The following is a 22,320-nucleotide window of genomic DNA, read 5'->3' as shown; positions in this document are numbered from 1 at the left end:
AATTATTCTTTATTTTACATAAACGGATGATTATGTAAAATATGTGGCGCCACTAAAACTAAACCATACGCCATCTAGCAGCAACAGTGAGAACTATTTTCACTACAAACTTGGGCGTTTTTCCAGCGATGACGCCACCGGTACTAAATCTTCAACATAGTTGTAGTTGAGTGATTGGCTGCTACCAAGGAGCGGTCGCCATTGTTCGGGAGCGAAACATTTGTAAGCTCGCCCACTCGCAAAGCGTGTTGTAGCGTTAGCGAGCGGTGGCCCTTCTGTTCTGGATACAGCCATTGGTCGGGGTACAGTGTCGTTCGAAAGTTGTGTCTACTTTCTGGTCAGTGGCTGACGATACATACTTTTGATCGATAAATACGAGTTGGACGATAACTCGAAACTCGAAGGCTGACGGCGTGGCTGATTACTCTCCTTCGTTTTTGACAGTGCATCGGATACATTGCACTTTCACGCAAAAATGACGGCTCACGATCAAATGCGAGCTATGCTTGATCAGTTAATGGGCACAGGACGGAATGGTAAGCGCAATTATTTCTCAACGAAAGTAAAAATATTCCATGTTCCGAACCAGTATTTACAGTCGCTCCAAGTCCCTTACGAAAATACAAGATGGTGGCCTACACCTTACCGTTACACAGATATCTATCTAATTAAGTGGCACTGTTATTAATGTGCTTTTCACGTTTTCAGGTGAAAATAACAAATTTCAAGTGAAGTACTCCGATCCAAAGGTCTGCAAGAGCTTTTTGCTGGCGTGCTGTCCACATGAAATCCTATCGTCAACGGTGAGCGCACTTTACAATTGCCACATATTGGAATATAAATGACATACCATTGGCACTAATGCGCTATCGTAGAGCATTTTCGTATATTCTCTTTCTACTACTTGACGTGAACACTAAAGTAATCGAACATTGGTACATTCAACGATGCATTCAATTTTTTCTGTTATTCTTTGTATCTTACCGATCTACTCTGGTTACATGATTCAATTGCTTCCATTCAACCAGCAAATTCATTTGCTTGTGTCTTAGTCACTTTGTTTGATAAAAGACACGTATCTTTTATCGAGCATAGAAAAATATAATTATATATATATATATATATATATATATATAAAAACTATACTTATGTATATATATATAGTTATATATATATATATATATATACATATATACACATACAGCTTATATAGCTTCGTATCTATATTTTATTGTAAATGTTAATTAGCATTATTAGAATTATATGTATAAACGGCAGATAGTGGATAGTATCGCTAGTTGCGTATAAATCTTAATAATTATATATTTTTTTGCAAAATAATCACTTTACTCGATAAGCATTATAGTCTGCTTAAAGTTCATAAAACTGTGATATCGTTTGAATTTACATAATTAAATTAATATGGATATAACGGTTAAAGACATAGAATATAAGGCATTATATTTCCATAATTTACCAAATGTTTATTCTTTAATTCAAAATACAGGCATCAATTATTTTGGAGAATGAAAATACCTCTTATATTTTGAAGTTAAATTAAATTCTATTAATACATTTAAGGATGCACGTATTCACAAAACACTCATTTTTATGCAACAAATACATAAACATTAGTATACAAATATATGTATAAAATTAAGGACACGTGTTTAATGCTCCAGCTTTTTTAAACTGATTTGTTATCGATACAAACAATTATCTTGTTTTGTCTTGGATATGGAAAAGGTGTTGTACTATCTTTACGTATCAACGCAAATCTATCTTATTATTTATACACCGTTTTTCTTTTCTTTTATTTAATATTCAATGAAGTTATATAAATAACATTCAAATTGATTTTGTAGTCTGAAATATTTGTAATATCAAAATTTATAATTACTATTTATCGTCGCTTTGGATCGTGTAACCATAATTTTTAACGTACGATTAATAACGTTACAAGTAAGTGTAGTTTGGATTTGTTGTTGTTGTTTCAAAAGTTGAATATTTTTGTTTACCTTGTATACATACGACAGAAATGCATTAACATAAACGGTATATTCTGGTGTGTATACATTAACTAGTTGTTCCAAATGTCTACATACAGAAAAATTGTTTATAATTGAACGCGTAGTGAGTGAAATGATTAATTGGAAGTTGGACGATGTATAGGTTGCGCACAATGCTTTTTTTCATCAGTGCCAATCGGTCTGATCAATTTTATCGATCGTACAAGAAATTAGACGATAAGAATCAATTTTGCGACACGTATATGTATCTGTATAAAAGTATAAACGTATATTTCCGTAATGTACTTCAGGAATTGATACCGATCAATTCACACCAGATAGGCGTTGAAGTGCAATACGGGGCAGCAAACTACAATAATAGGGACTTGAGATTTTCCTAAACCAGGGAGAAAGTGGGATGATAACGGTAGATTATTGTTTATTCTAGATGTATATTTACCATTTACCATTTAAATTGGATTGTTTATTATCGAGGGTAAAAAAAAAAAAAAGAAATGTAAACGACAGTTTAAAAATGGACTCGTAGACTTATCCCACTTCTCCCCTATAAGATGCTTGGGAATGAACCGAAACTTAAACTACACTTGTGGTAACGGCCCTGTAATAATCGCGAAATAATATAATAGAATAATACTCGGAAGAAAAAGAAATGATAGACGATCAAACCATAAGGTTCAAGTAGAAACGACATTCTAAAATGAAAGCAATGACGTGATATTCTTAAATAATTATTCTGTTAGTATAGCGTTTACGTTAGTACTGCTTCGCGCATTTCTTTGTCATCTCGTGCGAATTGGTCCGAAGAGTGTTTGTTGAATTAAAGATCGATCAAGTTTCATCAAGTTTTCCAAGTTATCGTTATCGTTAGTGGTCGACCGTTTGCATCGACCAACCGCTAAAATATTAATTACAATTGACAACAGCAAAGTTACGAGAAAATGAGAACAAAGTATCGAAAGTTTGCTAAAGCGAGAAATAACTAAATACTACATACATATGTATGTATAGACGTGATATTGTACTTGTGGCAAATACTCGCGAGGACGACCGATATACAGGTTCACTAATGTCAATGTACCTACAGTTCTATTTCCAGAGTCTCTGGAAAAAGCAATTCCAATCAGATCCATTGTACAATATTGTTGCGAGTATTGTCCGCTCATATGTCGTGTTGTACTTGTCGCTCTGACACGCGCGTTACTGTAAGTACTGAAAGCGAAGAGGACGTACGTATTACATTCTACAATTTGATTACACCTTAACATAATCTCAAGTACTAGGTATTAATTCGATTGAGAATAAAGGCGGACGGTTTAACCTCAGCCCCTCTACCGGTAAAACCACGGTGGCGAGGCTGAGTACCGAATATTAATTCCGAGACCCCGAATGGCCTGTTAAAGTTGGTGAGTAAGCGCCATTGCTGATTCATCAGACGATCTCTTATTGTCGCTTCTTACTAATAATGCCGTTTACGGCAGGTAGAAATGAAGTTTACTTTGAAAGTATGCGTGAAAATGTATTCATCCTCGGGAGATGTAACGGGTACAGGAAATGAGGCAGTGATCTGTAAGTAAGAACCATGCGAATTGCCAAGAAACGTCTTATTGTTAGTCTCGTTGTTAAGTAATATTATCGTAAACGTTGACGCTTCTTTACCGATCATTCCTACTATCTATCTAATAGTTTCTCGGTTCCTTGATCTCGGTCTCGCGGTGTACCTTGCCTCGATTTTCAAACAGCATATCGTACTACGTACTATCATATCAACACTTGGATTTCAAACCTTTCGCTATCTTAACGTAATTCTTATTTCATTAAATACGAATCATACGAGCCCAATTTTATGAAAAACGATTCGTTCAATGTTCAAATCCAAGTGGGTGTTGTTATCGATATATCTTACAATTAATATCATTTGATAGGCGGTGTACAACACTTGAGAATTTTTAAAACGTCGATACGATATTCCAAGAAAATTTACGTTTACTTAACTTTGAATGTACGGTGTAGCGTACCTCAAACGATCGAAAAATGAAATCATTGTTTTATTTAAAAAGCGAGAATCTCTGAAAATCGACCAGAAGAATCCGTTAACGTTGAAATTATTTTGGCAATTTGCAAACAAACGAAAGAAAGAAAAAAAAAAAAGAACAAACAAAAATAGTACGTGGACAAGATGCCCACGAGAAAACGTGACAAGTGGCATGAAGCTGAAAGAGAAAGAGAAAGAGAAAGAGAAAGAGAAATAGAAATAGAAAGAGAAAGAGAGACAGTATTAGGCGGAATTGTACAGCGTGTGCCAGTTCTGTTAGAAAAATTTCCTTCAACATTGGATGTACGTATTGAACTCGTTTTCTAAATCGTCTAGAATTGATTCATCTAAGGCAATGCCTATGCGTGCCCTACGTAAATAGTATAATAAACTATTAGGCTATAAGTTGTTTCATAGACATTGAACATATGAACTTAAGGTGTGTGCTGATTGTAGCTTCATTGCCATCGCATTGTCGTGTCAGGCGGAGAGGTGTTGCCACTCTGTAAGTGAACATAACAAAATATTTATCTGTAAAATTGCATTTTTACTTTGTCCAAGAACAAGATGATATGTCGGTCAATATATAATATGTATGTACATATGCATATGTATATAGAAATATATGTACAAGCGTATACAGGCTATATCCTGGCATGCAACACAGAAACAACGAAAAGGTTTATGCAAACATTTTATACAACTCGAGGCTACCTATAAATACGAGTCCAGCAGGTACAAACAAATACCTTGATACTTGAAGTTTTCAAATAAAATCAAACAGTCTGTACAGTTTGTTATAATCGATTCCATCAGCTTTCTTTGCAATAAACTATCGTCATGGTAAGTTGTAAAGAAGCTCGAATATAGCGAATATATTTTACCAACTCTTTTCATTGCTTTCCAATGTTCCTAATCCGCCACTGTAATGGCTGAAATGGAACTCTGTATGTTAGGATACACCCTGTATATTTTCATATGCATTGTCTGTAAGCGCATTAGCAGAAGAGCAACCATTTGTAAGTTCTTCTATTAAAAGCATCATATCTTTCTGGACAATTAGGGTTTTAACTTCTGTCGTTGTTGCCGTGCATAGTCTAAATTATTTATGTAATTGTTGATTATCGATTCAGTTTCGTATTACAAACAGCGAGATTAAACAACTGTAAGATTTCATAGAACACGTTGGGAGGGATTACATAAATAAAACCAGTGAGGCGTCACACGGTTAGACGGACGTAATCTAATATTAAATGGTTTGTAAATCGCAGCGCATGGACCTGGGAGAATGCCCCCAGATTCACGACTTGGCCCTACGGGCTGACTACGAAGCTGCGCAAAAGAAGAAGGACCATTTTTACGATATCGATGTGAGTACCTCTTTTCGTAGTAAACGTTTTAGATGTAGCTAATATTACGATACAAAGTAAGCCGAACAAGAACAGTTTTCAGAAAAAGCTTGTTACAGTTATACTTTCGATCCCTGGATAACAAATACGATAACAACGATTTTTCCTTTCCTTCAAGGCCATGGAACATTTGCAAAATTTTATCGCCGACTGTGACCGTCGTACGGAGCAAGCAAAGCAACGATTGGCAGAGACTCAAGAAGAGCTGAGCGCCGAGGTAGCAGCGAAAGCGAACAACGTTCACGTTCTAGCCGAGGAAATCGGTAAAAAGCTGGCTAAGGCTGAGCAGCTTGGCGAGGAAGGTTTCGTGGAGGAATCGATGAAACTGATGGGTGAGATAGACGAGCTGCGTAAGAAAAAGAACGAAGCTGAACAAGAGTATCGTAACAGCATGCCAGCGTCCAGTTACCAACAACAAAAGTTGAGAGTCTGCGAGGTGTGCAGCGCGTATCTTGGCATACACGACAACGACAGACGACTGGCCGATCACTTTGGCGGCAAGTTGCATCTGGGCTTTATCAAGATCCGCGAGAAATTGGCGGAACTTCAGAAAACCGTCGAAGACAGACGCAAAGAGAAGAGGGAGTCGTTGCTCGACAGACGCAGAGACAGAGACAGGGACGATCGCGACAGGGACCGCGATAGGTCCGACAGCAGACGCGGAGGATTGGGTTACAGAGAAAAAGATCGCGATCGTGACCGTGACCGTGACCGTGACCGTGAACGCGATCGTGATCGCGATCGCGACAGAGACCGTGACCGCGACCGCGATCGCGATCGCGATCGGGATCGGGATCGAGACCGTGAACGCAGAGACAGAGACAGGAGAAAGTCGCGATCTCGAAGCCGCAGTCGTGGAAAGAGGTTGGTAGAATCTCTTGATTATTCCAGTTGTTTCTGTCGCACTGTATAAACATTTCAGTTACACGATATATCCATACGTGCTTTGCTTTGCTTTATTTCAGATCGAAACGTTCGCGCAGTAATAGCCGCAGTCGACGATCTCGTTCTCGTCGTAGTGGGTCCAACGATCGGAAAAGATAAAACTGATTGTCATTAATAATTATCCTAAATCATTTTCTTCGTATGAAATTCACGTGCTTACTTGTGCACATTACATGTAAAAACAGAAATCGCGCTCGCTGAACATCGTTCTTTTCTTTTCGATAGACTAATTCGCAAATTACCACACTAAATTTGTACATTATCCGTCACTATATTACCGAGAAACAAATAACACCAATATAGGAAAGAAGAAAAATATCTTTGTGTGAGACTAGGCACATTCCTGTTAATGTAAGAACAGGATTGAATTTACTAGATATTAATATACTAATACACTTAATCAATTCGATCTTGATATACCGATATACTTTTAACTGTAGTTACTGTTTCGTGTACATAAGAATTAGCGCAGATGTAACTCCATGTCTTTTGGAGATGTTACATATTTATAATATTATTACTTGATCTTATGTGATTATTATACGAGCATAAAAATGAAGACATGTTCGAAAATATATACGTTTAAGTAATTATTGTTTGAAACGATGTAACCTTGATGATTCTCGCAATCTCATTTTTAAATTACAAGTACAATTAAAACCGTGAAAGATTGAATCTTTAAACGAAGAACTTTTTATTTATAATGTAGTAGGGTATCGAGTTAACTATTAATGAAAAATAAATATAAACAACAGTAACAAAGTTTCGTACTAATTTAAAAAAAAGAGAGAGAGAGAGAAAAGAGCTAGAACAAGGATACGAAATAAAAATGCTCTTTTCGAAAATTACACGTAGAGTTGAACAATTTGATAATGCCTTAAAAAAATAATACGTATATGAATAATACTGTATAAGAAGGGATATTTATTTTATGTTGGCATTTATGTAATAACCAATGCGGAGCTATTTGTACATATAAAAGTTTGCTTAAATTTATATCAAGGAAGAAGAACAGAACTTTGTTATATATAGTTGTATTAAGATTATTTACATTTTATTAATTTTAATAATCCTTGCACTTTATAAGAAGTTAATGATTTCTACACATACTCACGACCGAACGGTAAACAAACCTCAATCTACATTATCTTGGAAAATGAGTTTCACGTATCCTGGTGTACCTTCGAGAGGGACTGCGCAGAATGGACAAATTGCAATGTAACCATTTGTACCATGTGGTATCGCGACTTTTTCCCAATATCTGCAACGAGAAAATACGTAATTTCGTAAATATATTCTGGCCTGTACGAGTAAACGCGGAATATTACGCTACGTTGAAACAAAAATAATATCAAATACTTTTCCTTTTTCATTATTCTGTTTGCTACTTAAATTACACAATAAGAAATACTAACTTTACTGTTTTTTCTGTAGCCATGTGCCCGCAAGGCCTAAACGCGTAAGTTGGTGGGCCACAATCGACATAAAACGCGGGTTCTATTCCCATAGAAAGTTTAACTACCGAACCAGCTACCAGACACATCGGGCATCTTCTCGTCGCTTTGTCTTTCTCTTGGCCCCAGTCGTGGTGACCTTGCACATGTCCACACTTCAAATACACGTATGGTTGCTGTTGAGCCGAGTCCGCAGCTGCTTTACGCGGTATAACTAACGTGTTCAAACCAACCGGGCATTGTGGTCTTCCAGCATTTATAGCGTCAACTAATTCCTCCAAATCGTGTTTTGTCTATACGAAACATCCACGATGAATCACTTGGTCATAAATTGTTAGAAGAATATGAGTTCCAATTGGACTATCCTGAATCTATATAAAGGTTAACAGATTGTAGATCCAGTATATTTACCGGAGACTTTGCGAGACCTTCGGCCGATCTCCAAAGTAACGTAGCACCGCATAGATCGATCAGCGTTCCATCTTGCAGTATGTTGTTCTCGTCCTCCACAACGTTTCCTTTTTGCTGGGCGCTTCGACTCTCCCTTAGCGAGAAAACTCCGCCGCCTACGCTGACTTCTCTCCAAAAGCCGCACTGTGCCTCACCACCGCAAAACTGACCCCGTGGATGCATTATTAAAACTCCGTTTGTTGTAAGTCCGTCGATCTCGCGATTTTCTTGCCACTTTGTTGCTTTTTCCTAAAACGAATTTTTATGTGAAACATGATACCGGACTACTATACAGCGTAACGGAACTCACCCCTAAGAAAATATTTCTCGAACTATCAAAACCTGCGGCATATATTCTTGCGATTCTGGGATCCGACCGATCAGCCAAAATTCGACAAGCAAACCTGCTGATTGTACTTTGGGCAACGCGTCCTTCGTTAGATCCGTCGCTACCGCCTGCACACGTGTCCATGACGACAAAGTCGATCGGGGATTCAGAGGAACGGCCGACCTACGGTATCGTTTATAACCAAATCAAGATAAGTATCATAGGAGTAATCAAATATTTCGTAAAATCGAATGATCCCAACTATACTAGCTCACCTGAAACATATCCGTTCCTTCATCCTCGGTATATTCCACGATAACGGCTTGTGTTCGGGATAACGTGTACGAAATTGAATGTTGTTTTGTGTTGAGAATAGCTTGCGAACTGTGAGGCGTTTTGACAATGTAATGTTTACTGCGTTTTACGCCATTTGGTACAGGCCTCTTAAACAGAATAAACTTACTCCTTCTTCTTCCCCGATCTCCTGGCGGAAGGAATCCATTGTATCTGCGCATCAAGTTTCCGTTACGTTAGTATGTACGCGGAAATTTGAATGCCTTTACAAATTGAATCTTACCCAAGAATAACTAGCTCTCCATACTTTACTAGCTGTTTTGGTTTTTCATGACGATAACTGTGGGACCTATGAGGATTAGCATGCGAATGACTATGATTATGTTTACTGCGTGGACTATGAGGCGCGCCAACTGTTTCTCCTTCTTCCACAAGTAATGGACTTTCACTGCTACCACCGTCGGATCTGGAAACATATATAAATTAATTATTGCGACGTTATCGAAAACCTTTTTTTAAATTTTCATTGCTTGTATAATTAACTATATTAAGGTAAGTTCTGAAACAACAGCGTTAACGAATTTAGTTGCAATAATAATTTACTCTTATAAAAATGTAGAAGTAAAGAAGCATCCTCCTTCGACAACACTCTTATATGGTGGAAGTATCTAGATTTATACATGATAAATTGTCCTTGGTACCCCGCTACTAAGAAGGTGGATGTCAGTAACAGTTGTTGTAAGCCAGAAAGTATAGTTGTTATACGTCAAAGTGCAAAGAACAATAGAGTGGTTTATAATCAATATTGAAATGAATGATTTTTCAGGAAAGGAAACTTTCAAAGAAAAGTTACGTAATTGAAACAATTTTGTAGACGATGTAAAGAACATTTATAATATATGTATAATACTAAGCCATCTATCTATAGATTTCTCTGCTTTTGGCCTATAGTACGTAATACGTAAACCGCTTACTTACCGCGAGGGACATGGAATACGTTTAGTTACTGGCATCCTCCTTTGAGTAAAATTTACAGATTAATACTTCCACCGTACTTCAAAAGACACTCATAAGGACAAAAAGTCTTATGTATCTTCGCGCGGCTGAGCAAATGTGAGCAAGTGCAACGCGGGAAGCTGCGAATTGGTAATTACAATCTGTAATAAGAAACAATCAGTGTAATGATCGTCGCCGAAATATTATATATGTATTTTTACGTGTTCCTATTCTATCTTTCTAAATGTAAAGAAATAAAGCAGATTAACGGAACGATTACAGACGACTAAAATACACTTATCGATTTAATATGCATAGATAGTTGAGCTGCAATTCATACGCTAAATCATAATAAATTTGTTACATCTGTATTCATTCATAGAGAAAACTGTCTGTTCTTATACGTAATATAACATTTTCCAACTTCCTGAATACATTTGTTTGAAAATGTATAAATGATCCTCTGCTAAAAAAACTCCATTAAAGTAGGTAGCATAAAAGAATCTGATGTTGGCGAGATTTCATTGCATTTAATAAATGCTTATCGCATATTCTCTCGTTACATTAGTCGAACAGCTGATTCATTATCTTATCCACGTATCCATTCTTATCAAAATATTGCACCAATTGTTCGTATCGCTATCTACAAGATAGAGATTATTCTAAAAATGGCTACACATGGAAACTGATGCATGCAAAATCTTTTGGTCGACATTTATTTAAACGTTTCATGCTTTTCATCTAGATAAATTAAACAATCTTGAACGGATAGGACTTTGTTACATGGGTTGCTATTTTACCGGTGTCTTTGAATCGTGACACATTGATGTTTTTATTAGAGGCAGGCTCTGTATCGGACTTACTTATGTCACGCAACTTATCAACATTATCATTTCAATTTCCATGTTCCAAAAACTCAAATCTAAATACTTCCAATTCATTTTATTCTACGAATAATATATACACAAAGTTTATGTATTATTACCTGTAAGGGATACGTACAACGGATGGCAGTCAATATTTTTATTTAACCAAAATTCAAGGAATACTTAAATGAAATACAAATCGGACAAAGCATACGTTTATCCTTATATCCTAACTTCCATACATAAGTAGTTTTATACCATAACAATAAAAACTTTAAACATAATTCTGTGAATATCTCGTATACATTGCCATAAAATGTTTGTGTTTCTTGGAAAAAATAACAAGACACTGTTTACAAAACATAGAAATATTTATTGCATACTAACAAATTCCAAATAAAATATCTTTAATTAAATAAGAGATATATTCATTTATTTCTTTGGTAACAGTAGATGTTATCCTTTTTATTTCTTATAGTAAAAGTATATTTTACACAATTGCTATGACACACAAATTCACAATGAACGAATGGAATTTTTATTTTTTCCATTAATGTTTGACACTGTTTTAAAACGATTACTATTCAAAGAAATATTACTTAGGGGGCATTGCAAAGAAAAAAAAATAAACAGGGTAATAAAAGAAAGGATCTAAAACTTTAGCTGCTTGTAATAATTACCATAAAGAGTAACAGACGTTGATATAATTGATTAAATTGAGATATATAAGAGGAGATTTAATATACAAATATGATAAGCGATGGAGTGGACTCAAAATAACAGAAAAATTCATGCATTAATAGTACAAGCCATGGAGAAACTATTTGAAAATATAAGTCGATTTATGACCTGTACATGCCAATCTTTGACAGAAGAAAAATGCATAGATCATTTTTCACAAATATTGTGGTTTGCTTGACAAGAGCAAAGAGTTAAGATACAGAGTGGTTAGAAATGAGAGTTTGTAATATTCTCTAGATGAAAAATTGAATATCTAAAACAGACAAAATTGATTTTGGGGTCTATGTTGATTGCTATTTTACTCCTCTCTGTGAATACTTGGAAGTATCTAAATTTTTCGACCCTCTTTTTTATCACCCTGTATATATGTATTATATATGTATACGTGTAATTATATATGTATATACATGTATATATATGTATATACATACAGGGTATATATATTTATTATTGTTCGGTGAAGCGAAAAATTATCGACAAATCGACCGGCTTGGCGGAGAAAATATGCTGATCGATGAGCGTAAAGATTGCGAGGGAGTCGCGATGTCCAAACAACGTTAATTAACCTAGGCATCCAGAAACAATGAACTATTTACCGTATCACCATGCTGAGCTCTGCGTTCGAAAACGGTTTCGCCTGCACGTTCGAGACACGCGACGACAACAGTCACCCGTTTTGTTCGTTCACGCGAACTAAAAGTGTATGAAAATCATTTGTCCACTCTTGGATGCCTTAATTCAATTTTCCATTTCTAAATTACACTGTTACTATGTTCGTATGATATTCCACCAGTTTCGCGTTGACGATCCTATTATTCATGATTACGACGCACTCGGTGAACACGGCCAATATCAAAAGACAGAGAAAATCAGCCTACCGCACCGCAATGAAACTCTATCGAAAAATCTCACGGATAAACGAAGCCGATTTATTCCATCGATAATCGCTCGACGCACCGATTATTTGTGTGTTCTCGCTATCTCGCATAAACTATACTCTATACTATACCACTATACCTATACGTATATCGAGACGATCACGGCTGAACGATATAGGATGAGTGGAAACCTCCGCAAGAACCAATAGGTGCGTCCAGAAAATCTACCGCTCGCTGTGAGCGGCTGACGAATACAATGAGCTTACGAATTTTTAGCTTCGAAATATAACGATCCTTGGTAGCAAGCAGCCAATCATTGAACTATACCGAAACTAGGTTTAGTACCAGTGGCGTCATCGGCGGAAAAACGCCCAACTTTCTAGTGAAAATACTTTCTATTGTTTCTACAAGATGCCACCACCGATACCACCTTCCTTTTAATCAATCATTTTCAAAGTATCAGACGATCTGAACTGTTATCATTTTTGACCAAACTACCTTGATACAATTTTCTTTGCTTTACAATTTACGATACTAGGTGACAACTTGCCAGCTTTCTTTCTTTAGCTGGATAGCTCTAAATTTCATTTTAATCTATGCCCCAACGAGGAATAATCCGCCATTGACAATCCTCCTATTCGTTATCCTGTTTTTCGAGTTTGATTAGTTCCGAAGGAAAATGATCTGGCAAGCAAAGTCGATACTTTGGACTATGAGATTCGAGTCAGTAATGACACGTTAAAACAAACGATCGTAAACGAAAATGGTTGATTTAGGATTTAGGATTTAGGATTTAGGATTTGGAATGTCCCTGTCGATTCATGTGCTATCGCGAATATCTAGGGAGTTCAATTAGGTATATATTCAGTGCGCTAGTGAGCTTAGTGCGCGTGTGTAATACGCGCCGGGGGGTGGTTAGTCGATGGTACTGTGCGAGAACGTGAAAAATTGCAATTAGATCAAGTTTTTCTCGATATCTCTCGTCTGATTTCCATCCAGAGAAACGATATCCCGTGTACTTGTTTCTTGGCCAACGATTGCCCGGTAAACAACGTCACGATAAGGAGGAAGCTCGTGGGAACAGATTACAGAACTGCAGCGTACGATACGCACGCGGTATAAAGATGGTAAAAATGGCGAAGGTGTTTCGCGCGGTGACAGTATCGACTTTGTCAAACAATGGACAGTCAACACCTAAATACAACAAGCCGGTCACGCTTAATATCAATTATGATCCTCAAGGTCTGAGCGTTGAGTTCTTTGCAGGTATGTACTTATCACTCGATAAATTATTCTTTGTGAATCGTGTTAGCGTCGTCCCGGGATGAACAACATAACCACACTCGGAACGACCGTTTACCAGTTTTCTTTGTTAAAATCTAACGAGTATCCTTGCCGCTTGTTGCGATTCGCCTATCGTTGGAAATTACATATTTTTATTGGCTCTCGAGCAAATTATGCGAAAGAAACAGAGACACGTATCTTCAATTATTTATTACGTATTAATTTAGCACGTCTTATTTTATAAACGCGATTTTTAGCTGTATTCTTTGTTTGCACAATCTTTCATTTTTCGTCGAATAGATTTCAATTCTTATTTCCTTTTCACTCGAGATTGCGTGATCGATATCTTTTATTTTCTAAAAAAAAAAACAAGTTATCGTAGAGTCTTTGCGTTTGTTTACCATAATACAATTGATCATTGTTGTTATTATGGTAGACGTTGTTTATTTGTTGCCAATTAATATTTACCACAAACACAATGACTATATTTTTTTATCGACTAAACTTCTCCCTTTCTTATTTTCGTGTACATTATAGCAGACTCGACAGCCAGAGATAAAACTACTTTACTGGAATTTCCTGTAACACCGAGTACAGAATGCTCTAGGGTATCGTCGCGAAGTTACGTATTCACGTTGGATATGGATAGCTTACTGGTAACATTCGCCAATGAAACAGGTAAGTCGATGAAAATTTATAGCGCTATGTATATATATCCGATTATTATATCTTAATAATCAAAATTATTTCATTCTAAAGATACCACACGACATTGCTCTATATTATTAAAAAAACGTAGAATTCTTTTTGCAGACTTTCAGCACTTTCACTCGCAAATATTGAAACTGAAAAATGGCAAGGGCATATCCGCGTTCAACGAAAGAACCGAGGAATCTTCGGCTATGCAGTACTTTCAGTTTTATGGCTATCTCTCTCAGCAACAAAACATGATGCAAGATTACATTAGAACCAGTACATACCAGAGAGCGATTTTAGGAAACCTGTCCGATTTCAAAGACAAAGTTGTGTTAGACGTAGGCGCAGGTTCTGGAATATTGTCGTTCTTCGCTGTTCAAGCAGGTGCAAAGAAAGTGTACGCGGTAGAAGCGAGTAACATGGCGAATCACGCAGAATTATTAGTTGCCGCAAATAATTTGTCGGATAAGGTCGTCGTGATAGCTGGCAAAATAGAAGAAATCGAGTTACCTGAACTAGTTGACTGCATAGTGAGCGAACCCATGGGTTACATGTTGTACAATGAAAGAATGCTCGAGACTTACCTGCATGCAAAAAAGTGGTTAGTTCCAGGTAAACACGTATGAATTATTTTTTCCTTAGCTTACGTTCTTTTGTTGTAACACCCATCGAACGGTTGCGACACAGGTGGAAGAATGTTTCCTTCGCGAGGCGATCTTCACATTGCACCGTTCTCCGATGAAAACCTTTACATGGAACAATTTAATAAAGCTAATTTTTGGTATCAGACCTGTTTCCACGGAGTGGATCTCTCAGCGATGAGAAATAACGCAATTAAGGAGTATTTTAGGCAACCAATCGTCGATACCTTTGATATAAGAATTTGTATGGCTAAATCTGTTAGACACATAGTCGACTTCCAAACAGCTAATGAGACTGACTTACATAAAATAGGTGAACATTTATTTATATCGATGTATATCGTTGGATGTCGACTGTTGACATAACGTACTATTCATATATTTGCCAGAAATTGACGTCGATTTTCACATACTGGAAAGCGGCACTTGCCATGGACTTGCATTTTGGTTCGATGTTGCATTTATCGGGTCGACGCAACAGGTTTGGTTGAGTACGGCTCCCACGGAACCCCTTACGCATTGGTACCAAGTCCGCTGCCTTTTGGAAAACCCTTTATTTTGTAAAAGTGGCCAACTGTTGTCTGGAAAAGTCATTCTTATCGCGAACAAAAGGTGAAATTCCAAATTTTTCGACTCGACTCGAAATTGACCATCGTCGATTAATGGCGAATAGCGTATAATTGATAAAACTTGAACATTTTTCGTTTCAGACAATCTTATGATGTGACGATAGATTTGAAGCTGGAAGGAACAAACATGGAGAGCAGTAGTAATACTTTGGATTTAAAAAATCCGTACTTTAGATATACAGGCGCAGCTGCGCAACCTCCTCCAGGTTTAAATAATACCTCGCCAAGCGAGTCTTATTGGACAACGTTGGACGCGCAGGGTGCCAGACAAGCGGTCAACATGGTCAATGGAATGTCCGTCAACGGTTTGGGAGAAGTTTCCATGGACGCAACCGCAGCAGTAAACACCGGCAATCTGCTCGCGATAGGTAAGAAAAGAATTGGGTAACGTTCATCTGAAAAATACGATTGCATTTACGAGCAACACGATTACGCGTTCTTTTAATATGAAACTTTTTATTCTAGGAATATACACGAATTTAAATACGATTCACCACTTTTGGATATCTATCTTACCCATTTACAAGTGTTTTTATCCGTGTAAATATATGTATCTCGATCACAAAGATATTATTTACTTATCCGCCACTGGCGCGTATGTGTGTTCTACAGGAGGTCAGCCAAACATTCATCCCGGTTCGATTTCAAGTACAGGACGAGGCCGAGTCGGTGGTACAGCGACGAGCACACAAGCAGCGCAATTAATAGGCGGTGGAATCACTCCGAACATGTTCACATCTCCAGCCACGGTAAGTTGATAACCAATTACGATACAGATTTTTCAGCGAGCTACTTCCCAAGTTGTGTACCGATGTACCAAATTCTACATACGATACGCAATCGTAAGCGTTCGGTGCGCCAACATCTGCACGAAACAATAGCTCGCTAAACATTCGATTTTAATCTGCGAAAGGATACTAAAGTGTACGCCTGCCTGCGTGGTCTTTCGCGCTACAGCTTGGTGTTACTTTCCAGCAATCGCTGGTCCTTGGCAACACTTCGCATTATCCTGTGAATCCCAGCTTGATGATCGGCGATTACGTGACGCCTGGTAACGGCATATCGTCTCAAACGTATCGACAATGATCGATGGCGAAATCATTTTGCACCGAGTATTCCTACGCAGTGAAACAGTCGAGCGATCGTCATAGCGTTAACGATAGCGGGGACGCCGACAGCAACACTAAACAAAGCCGCAAGTTGGTGTTTAGTTCACCGGTGAGCAAATTACGTCTTTCGTCCGCTGTTCGAATTTTGCACGCAGTCAACATGGCCAGTCTTAACTCGAGCATCGGCCACACGAATAACAACAACAACAACAACAACAACAACAACGACAACAACGGCAACTTTGCTTACTTGAACAAAGTCATAGTTGGTTCTGGAGTCGGATTTGGATGGAACGCTAGAAGAAATAAGTCGCAATGGGAGGCACGTTGGAGGAGAGTGCGAACCGTCCTCTCGTAGTTGTCATTCATTTTTCGTATACCGTGGCCCTTTATTTAATTGTCCCTTCGAAGATTCGATCTTCCAGATTTCCCTCGAAGATTCGATCCAGATGTGCATGCTTGCCAAATGTACCCGAGAAAATAATATTTTTTAACGACAATACATTTTAACCGTGCGCAAACGTTCCACGCGACGCTATTTTTCGGGGTCCTGATATATCGTTTGTACATCGAGGCTCAATAACAAGAAGAGTTGATCGTAGTGCAATTCCTTTTCTTTTCTTTTCTTTTCTTTTATCGCATTTTAAACATTCGTTTTTCCTCTGTTCTTTTTCGTTTCTTTCCGTTTAGTATCGTACTCGAACGGTTTCCATAATCGAACACTGCGCGTCGGATATAAGCTACGATGTATAACCGACTTGGTTGATTTTCGATATTGAGCGGTTTTTATATGACCTTTAGGATAATAATGCATAACGTTCCGAATATTTCGAGAAAAGTGCAAAAAGCAATAATTCGTTAGAGATACGATATGGAGCACTCTGTGGCATTGCCTGTCATTTATCTGTTCAATTTACGTAGTGTATTACATTTAACGTATCCTTTCTGTATACTTCCCACTAAAACATACGAGAAACAAGAATCGATTCTATAGAAACCACGTATACACTTTGGTACGTCCACATTAACGTTTATATGTATAAGTTTCTTATCCCCGATTAAGTGATATTTTCCTTAAACTATTTATAATTTATAGGAGAAAAAGATTGTACATAATCCAACTGCTACGCAAATCGATCGATGAAACGGTATAATTTACGTTAAAAGTAAATAAAAAAAAGAAAAAAAAGAAAGATATATATTCCAATACAATTACGATACATTAAGTTACGATTCGTATCTAGCTGGTTTGCAATGTACAGATGTTAGAATAGCGTGTACAGGCACAATCTCAAATTTGTGACGTTTCTATTACATATCGGCCTTTGGTCAATAGGATTAATTCTATAGTTTTAAAGTACTTGGACTATTATATTACAATTCCACCGCCTATTATGTCCTTTACTGATTAATGATTTCATCGAGATTCTACGCGTAACAAAATTTTCCTCCGTAATGGAAAGAAACGAATGTTGGTTATTTCTCGATCGTTTCGATCTTTCCAAGATGATTACAAAAAGAAAGAGGAAATATAAATAAATAAATGAAGCCATACAAAGAGTTATTCCGCTTTGAATTTACGAGTTGGTCATATAAAGATTCGGTTACTTTATTTCTCGATCGCGATAAATTTTGTTACGTGATGAAATAGACTTAAGATTTTTTATAGCCTCAGAATAATTAACGACTTATTTAATTCTACCGGACGACTACGAATGTATTTCTACATTAAACGTACAGGTAATTTCTTGATAATGTGGCATACATTTCAAAGCTCGCGGAAATACAGTCGATACGAATTTTTAATGTGGTAGGACTCACACTGTCGAGTTGTGGAACAGAAAGCAATTTCAAAATTAAAACTTGACGCCGCTATTTAAAAGCGTGACCACGGTTGTTTATCCGTCTCGAACAAATATAAAATTTTTACAAATTGGCAAACCCTTTTTCCGTACGATCCCAAATCTACACGGTGCAGTTAGTTTTATTGCATACATTTTTATGGATACGAACCATCTTATTATCCGAGGGTTACCTGTAATTAAAATAATTATACATATGCTTAATCTTTACAAGTCGGTTATATGTATGGTTCAGATCTCGGTATAACGCTTAAGTCTCGTTAGTTCCTAAGGAGTGCTCTTTATTTGTTACATGCACAAACTTGCTTTCGTATAAGCTGCCCCATCTTGCGTACCTTAAAAACTATTTTCAAGCTAAGAAACCAGTAGATACACGCTGTTTTTGCAGCGAGTCGAATCATTTAATTAAAAAGTAGCTGATAGTATTACGGTTAAAATTCATAAGAATCAAGGGTGTATCATATTTCTTACTCGAACGATAGTTTCGTTGATTTCTTCTCGGAAAGTCGGGTTTTGCCATATCCCTTTTCTCATTACTTGTATCATATTATTTGTTCAGTGGAGTACAATTAGAAATGTAAATAATTCACGAACGTTCTTTGAGCTTTCCTTAAGAAGTGACGGTAGCTCTACGAAAAAGGCGCATATATAATTTTTTAACGTACGTGTTTAGCGTTTGAAATCACTTTGACTGCAGGCATTCCACAAGTGCTGATAATATTGTACGATTCGTTATTGTAACAAGAATATGCTTCTTCCAGTGTCTCGTTTTTTCTCTCTTCAAGAAAATGAGAACATTAAAAGCAATATTTAGAATCGAACGCCTATAAAAGTATTAGTTAACGCGTTTTTAGTTTCAATAGGAGAGACAAAAGATTGAGTAAAACTAAGCATACATTTTGATATTTTTCTAGATATTGCTTTCAGTGTCAGCATGCGTACTTTCAGCGCGCGTATACGTCTATATCTTCTTTCATTTTAGAGAATTTTAATGACCGAAAGATACAAAATATCTCAGGTAGTCAGACGTGAGTTCGAAGGATGATATTTACACATTTTTCGCCATTTTTAATTTGTACGTTCGTTTATAGAAAATTATGATTACACGTAAAGCTAAGTTGTTTATTTTGTTCTCTTCAAGATGGATACTATACTTCTCGTAGTATTCAACTTAATAAATACCGTATTGCTTTTATCAAGACGAGATACGTTTACAGTAAAATAAATATATACATATTAGTTCCCACGATGATTGTCAAATGTTTGTGCGTTGAACGATTTATTGTTACTCGATAATATGTCTCTTTCGATACTGTATTTGTGAAACCGCAACGTTTGATACTGCGTGAAAGGTTATCAGGAAATCTAGCGAATACTAAGTATTAATCCATTGGCAGCTAGAAGTACGATTAGAAGTTCGTTATTCAAATTTTGTTCATCTCGATTTATTAACAACGTTCATTATGGTACTATTTTTGTAATATTAATCTGACGGTGAAACTATCATCGCGTATTCGGATACTTCTCGTTGCTAATGCATTACGAATCTTTATTTATTTTTTGTTACGTGTCAGAAGCTTTGAGTAATCGAAATGTTTTTCATTTCAATATCGGTGCGAGCTATTGATTTTATTGCAATAAATCAAAATATTCATTTGTTATCCATTCCGCATACAAGAGCTTTGTACTTATACTATAACTATTTATCCACAATCCTATAGATTTAACGAGTCTAACAAATTTTCATTTGAGCATCAAAGATTTCTCTTTTTTCTTTACTTTGCTTTTCTTTTCTTTTCTTTTCTTTTATCGAATTTACTTTTCCACGAGATTATTCACCATCATTTTATATTTACCACTAAGTCTATAATTCATTGTAATTCGTTAAGAACAAGTCAATGGTACTTGTACATATAAGCTCAAAGTTGAATTATTTTCAAGAAACTGTCTTTCAAGCACGATAAAGAATCCACATCATCATTTATTTGTTTTAGATTGATTAAAAACAAACAGGGAAGTAAAAAGAGATAAATGAATATCACTTGATTAAGAAGCTAGACAACGCTAGGATCCCTGCTCTACAAGAGAACTGCTCAGCTTTCTATAATGCATACATTAATGACGAATTCATGTATGCCCTACTAACTCGTGATATATACATATACAGTATACTGTTTGCCTATGTCTTTTTTATGTATAATATCTATGTACAAAGAGATCATGTTTTACACGTACAACAATGACAAACAATTGCTTGTACACACGTTCGTGCATTGTACTTGAACGAAACTTGATTTATTTTACATTTAGTACATCGACGATTATCCTGCAATTATTCTCAGGTGAAAAATGCCATAAAGTTCGATATACGAATACGATGTGGATCGACTTTCCTGAACCGTAGGGAAAAATAAATCGGATAGAATAGAATCACACTAAACATTGATATGCGTTGTACATTGATACACTATAGCATTTGTAAGTTCCATCTAACGATACATCGAGGAGGAATTGTACGCAAACTGTACAGAGTGAGGCACCTAACGTTATCGGCTGAAAAATCTTTATTTCTTTTTATTTAATAATGGACAAGTGTTCAAGAAAGAAACTGTACCGTTCGAAAGGACGAATGTCACGATTGGGATATAGGTGTTTCAAGATGCGAAAGGTCTCGCCGTCGACTATAATACATATTATAGTATATAAAAAAAGATCTGTAGTACTATGTTGAAAGACGTGGATAGCTTGGAAATTTTGACGAATTTCCTAGTCGCGATGTTTGTCTCTTCAAACTGAACTAAATTCTTCTCGATACATTATTTTGTATTGTTAAAAATCAAGAAAGAGAGATTGTCGGACGACAACGTTGAGTACTTTACTTTGAATAACTGATTGTGAGTATCCATTGATGCGCAAATTAAACGAGCATTCAAAAGCCAAAACAAGCCAAATCCAAAACTTGAATTATTTTAGTCATCCATCGATCTGTATTAATATTATACATATATTAAGTAGGAGATTCGAGTATCGGAACAAATGAAATTCAGTTTTGGTTTTAGTTAAAGATATTGTATGATTTTACATTAAAACGTTAATTTGAATTTGTACCGTATCGTTATTTGTGTATTACTTTTATTTCAAGTTTTCTTCTCTTTTTTCTTTTAATGATTCAATTGCAATGATATAGTATAACGATTGCTATATTAATTAAACTTCCTTCTGTTCTTAATTCTTGTTAATTATTATATTAGATAACCACGAAGAAACGTAAGTGTAATGGATGTAAGGTGACATAAAAAATTTCTTCTTATTTATGTACGCTTTCCTTAAGATTTGGTCGATCGAGATAAGAAACGAGCACAGCGTTTCAGTAATAAGCGTAACACGTTCAAACAAGTTTGCCTAGTGATTGCAATCTACTTATTTGTAAAGTATTGAAATTTGTATTCTGCCAACGTTTTTACATACGAAAACAAAAACCAACATCATTCGAACTGTCTCATTCTAAATCTGAGACCAAGTTATAATAAACTTATTTATCTCGACACCTTATAGTGAATTCCTACTCCTATCTCCATATTCTTCGAACGAACAAATCACAAATAACAATTATTATTTATAAATTTATATAAATGAAAAGATTATTCGAATAACGCTCGACGATAGTCGATGCCGA

General features: G+C 36.3%; 3 protein-coding genes across 19 annotated transcripts; 2 read left to right on the top strand and 1 right to left on the bottom strand.

Annotated features, from left to right (window-relative positions):
• Positions 1-227: 227 nt before the first annotated feature.
• On the top strand, positions 228-7,007 carry LOC128886873 (putative RNA-binding protein Luc7-like 2). 13 transcript variants are annotated; one of them, XM_054142080.1, is made up of 8 exons: positions 491-536; positions 709-803; positions 3,115-3,232; positions 3,311-3,433; positions 3,513-3,596; positions 3,953-5,432; positions 5,590-6,335; positions 6,437-7,007. In XM_054142080.1, exons 6-8 carry the CDS (start codon positions 5,316-5,318, stop codon positions 6,513-6,515), a joined length of 942 nt encoding a protein of 313 aa, XP_053998055.1. In that variant the 5' UTR covers positions 491-536; positions 709-803; positions 3,115-3,232; positions 3,311-3,433; positions 3,513-3,596; positions 3,953-5,315; the 3' UTR covers positions 6,516-7,007. The 13 variants fall into 13 exon arrangements, with proteins under 13 accessions (XP_053998047.1, XP_053998055.1, XP_053998056.1 ...); XM_054142081.1 differs by having other exon boundaries at positions 3,509-3,596; XM_054142078.1 differs by having other exon boundaries at positions 3,305-3,433.
• On the bottom strand, positions 6,438-12,556 carry LOC128886872 (protein pellino). 2 transcript variants are annotated; one of them, XM_054142070.1, is made up of 8 exons: positions 12,142-12,556; positions 9,921-10,099; positions 9,226-9,408; positions 8,924-9,155; positions 8,631-8,831; positions 8,282-8,569; positions 7,832-8,163; positions 6,438-7,677 (listed from the first exon to the last, which is right to left on the bottom strand). In XM_054142070.1, exons 2-8 carry the CDS (start codon positions 9,953-9,955, stop codon positions 7,551-7,553), a joined length of 1,398 nt encoding a protein of 465 aa, XP_053998045.1. In that variant the 5' UTR covers positions 9,956-10,099; positions 12,142-12,556; the 3' UTR covers positions 6,438-7,550. The 2 variants fall into 2 exon arrangements, with proteins under 2 accessions (XP_053998045.1, XP_053998046.1); XM_054142071.1 differs by lacking the exon at positions 9,921-10,099.
• A 739-nt stretch (positions 12,557-13,295) lies between these two features.
• Positions 13,296-22,189, top strand: LOC128887054 (histone-arginine methyltransferase CARMER). 4 transcript variants are annotated; one of them, XM_054142488.1, is made up of 8 exons: positions 13,296-13,689; positions 14,248-14,385; positions 14,521-15,015; positions 15,091-15,357; positions 15,434-15,656; positions 15,755-16,041; positions 16,286-16,422; positions 16,631-22,189. In XM_054142488.1, the coding sequence occupies exons 1-8, from the start codon at positions 13,548-13,550 to the stop codon at positions 16,757-16,759; spliced, it is 1,818 nt and encodes a 605-aa protein (XP_053998463.1). In that variant the 5' UTR covers positions 13,296-13,547; the 3' UTR covers positions 16,760-22,189. The 4 variants fall into 4 exon arrangements, with proteins under 4 accessions (XP_053998463.1, XP_053998465.1, XP_053998464.1 ...); XM_054142490.1 differs by having other exon boundaries at positions 14,245-14,385; positions 20,639-22,189; XM_054142489.1 differs by having other exon boundaries at positions 14,245-14,385; positions 16,649-22,189.
• Positions 22,190-22,320: the final 131 nt, after the last annotated feature.

This window comes from Hylaeus anthracinus, unplaced genomic scaffold (assembly GCF_026225885.1).
Source record: "Hylaeus anthracinus isolate JK02 unplaced genomic scaffold, UHH_iyHylAnth1.0_haploid 11985, whole genome shotgun sequence".
In the NCBI taxonomy this organism is placed as follows: Eukaryota; Metazoa; Arthropoda; class Insecta; order Hymenoptera; family Colletidae; genus Hylaeus; species Hylaeus anthracinus.
The sequence above is the reverse complement of the archived record's forward strand: the minus strand, read 5'-3'. Positions and strand labels throughout refer to the sequence as shown.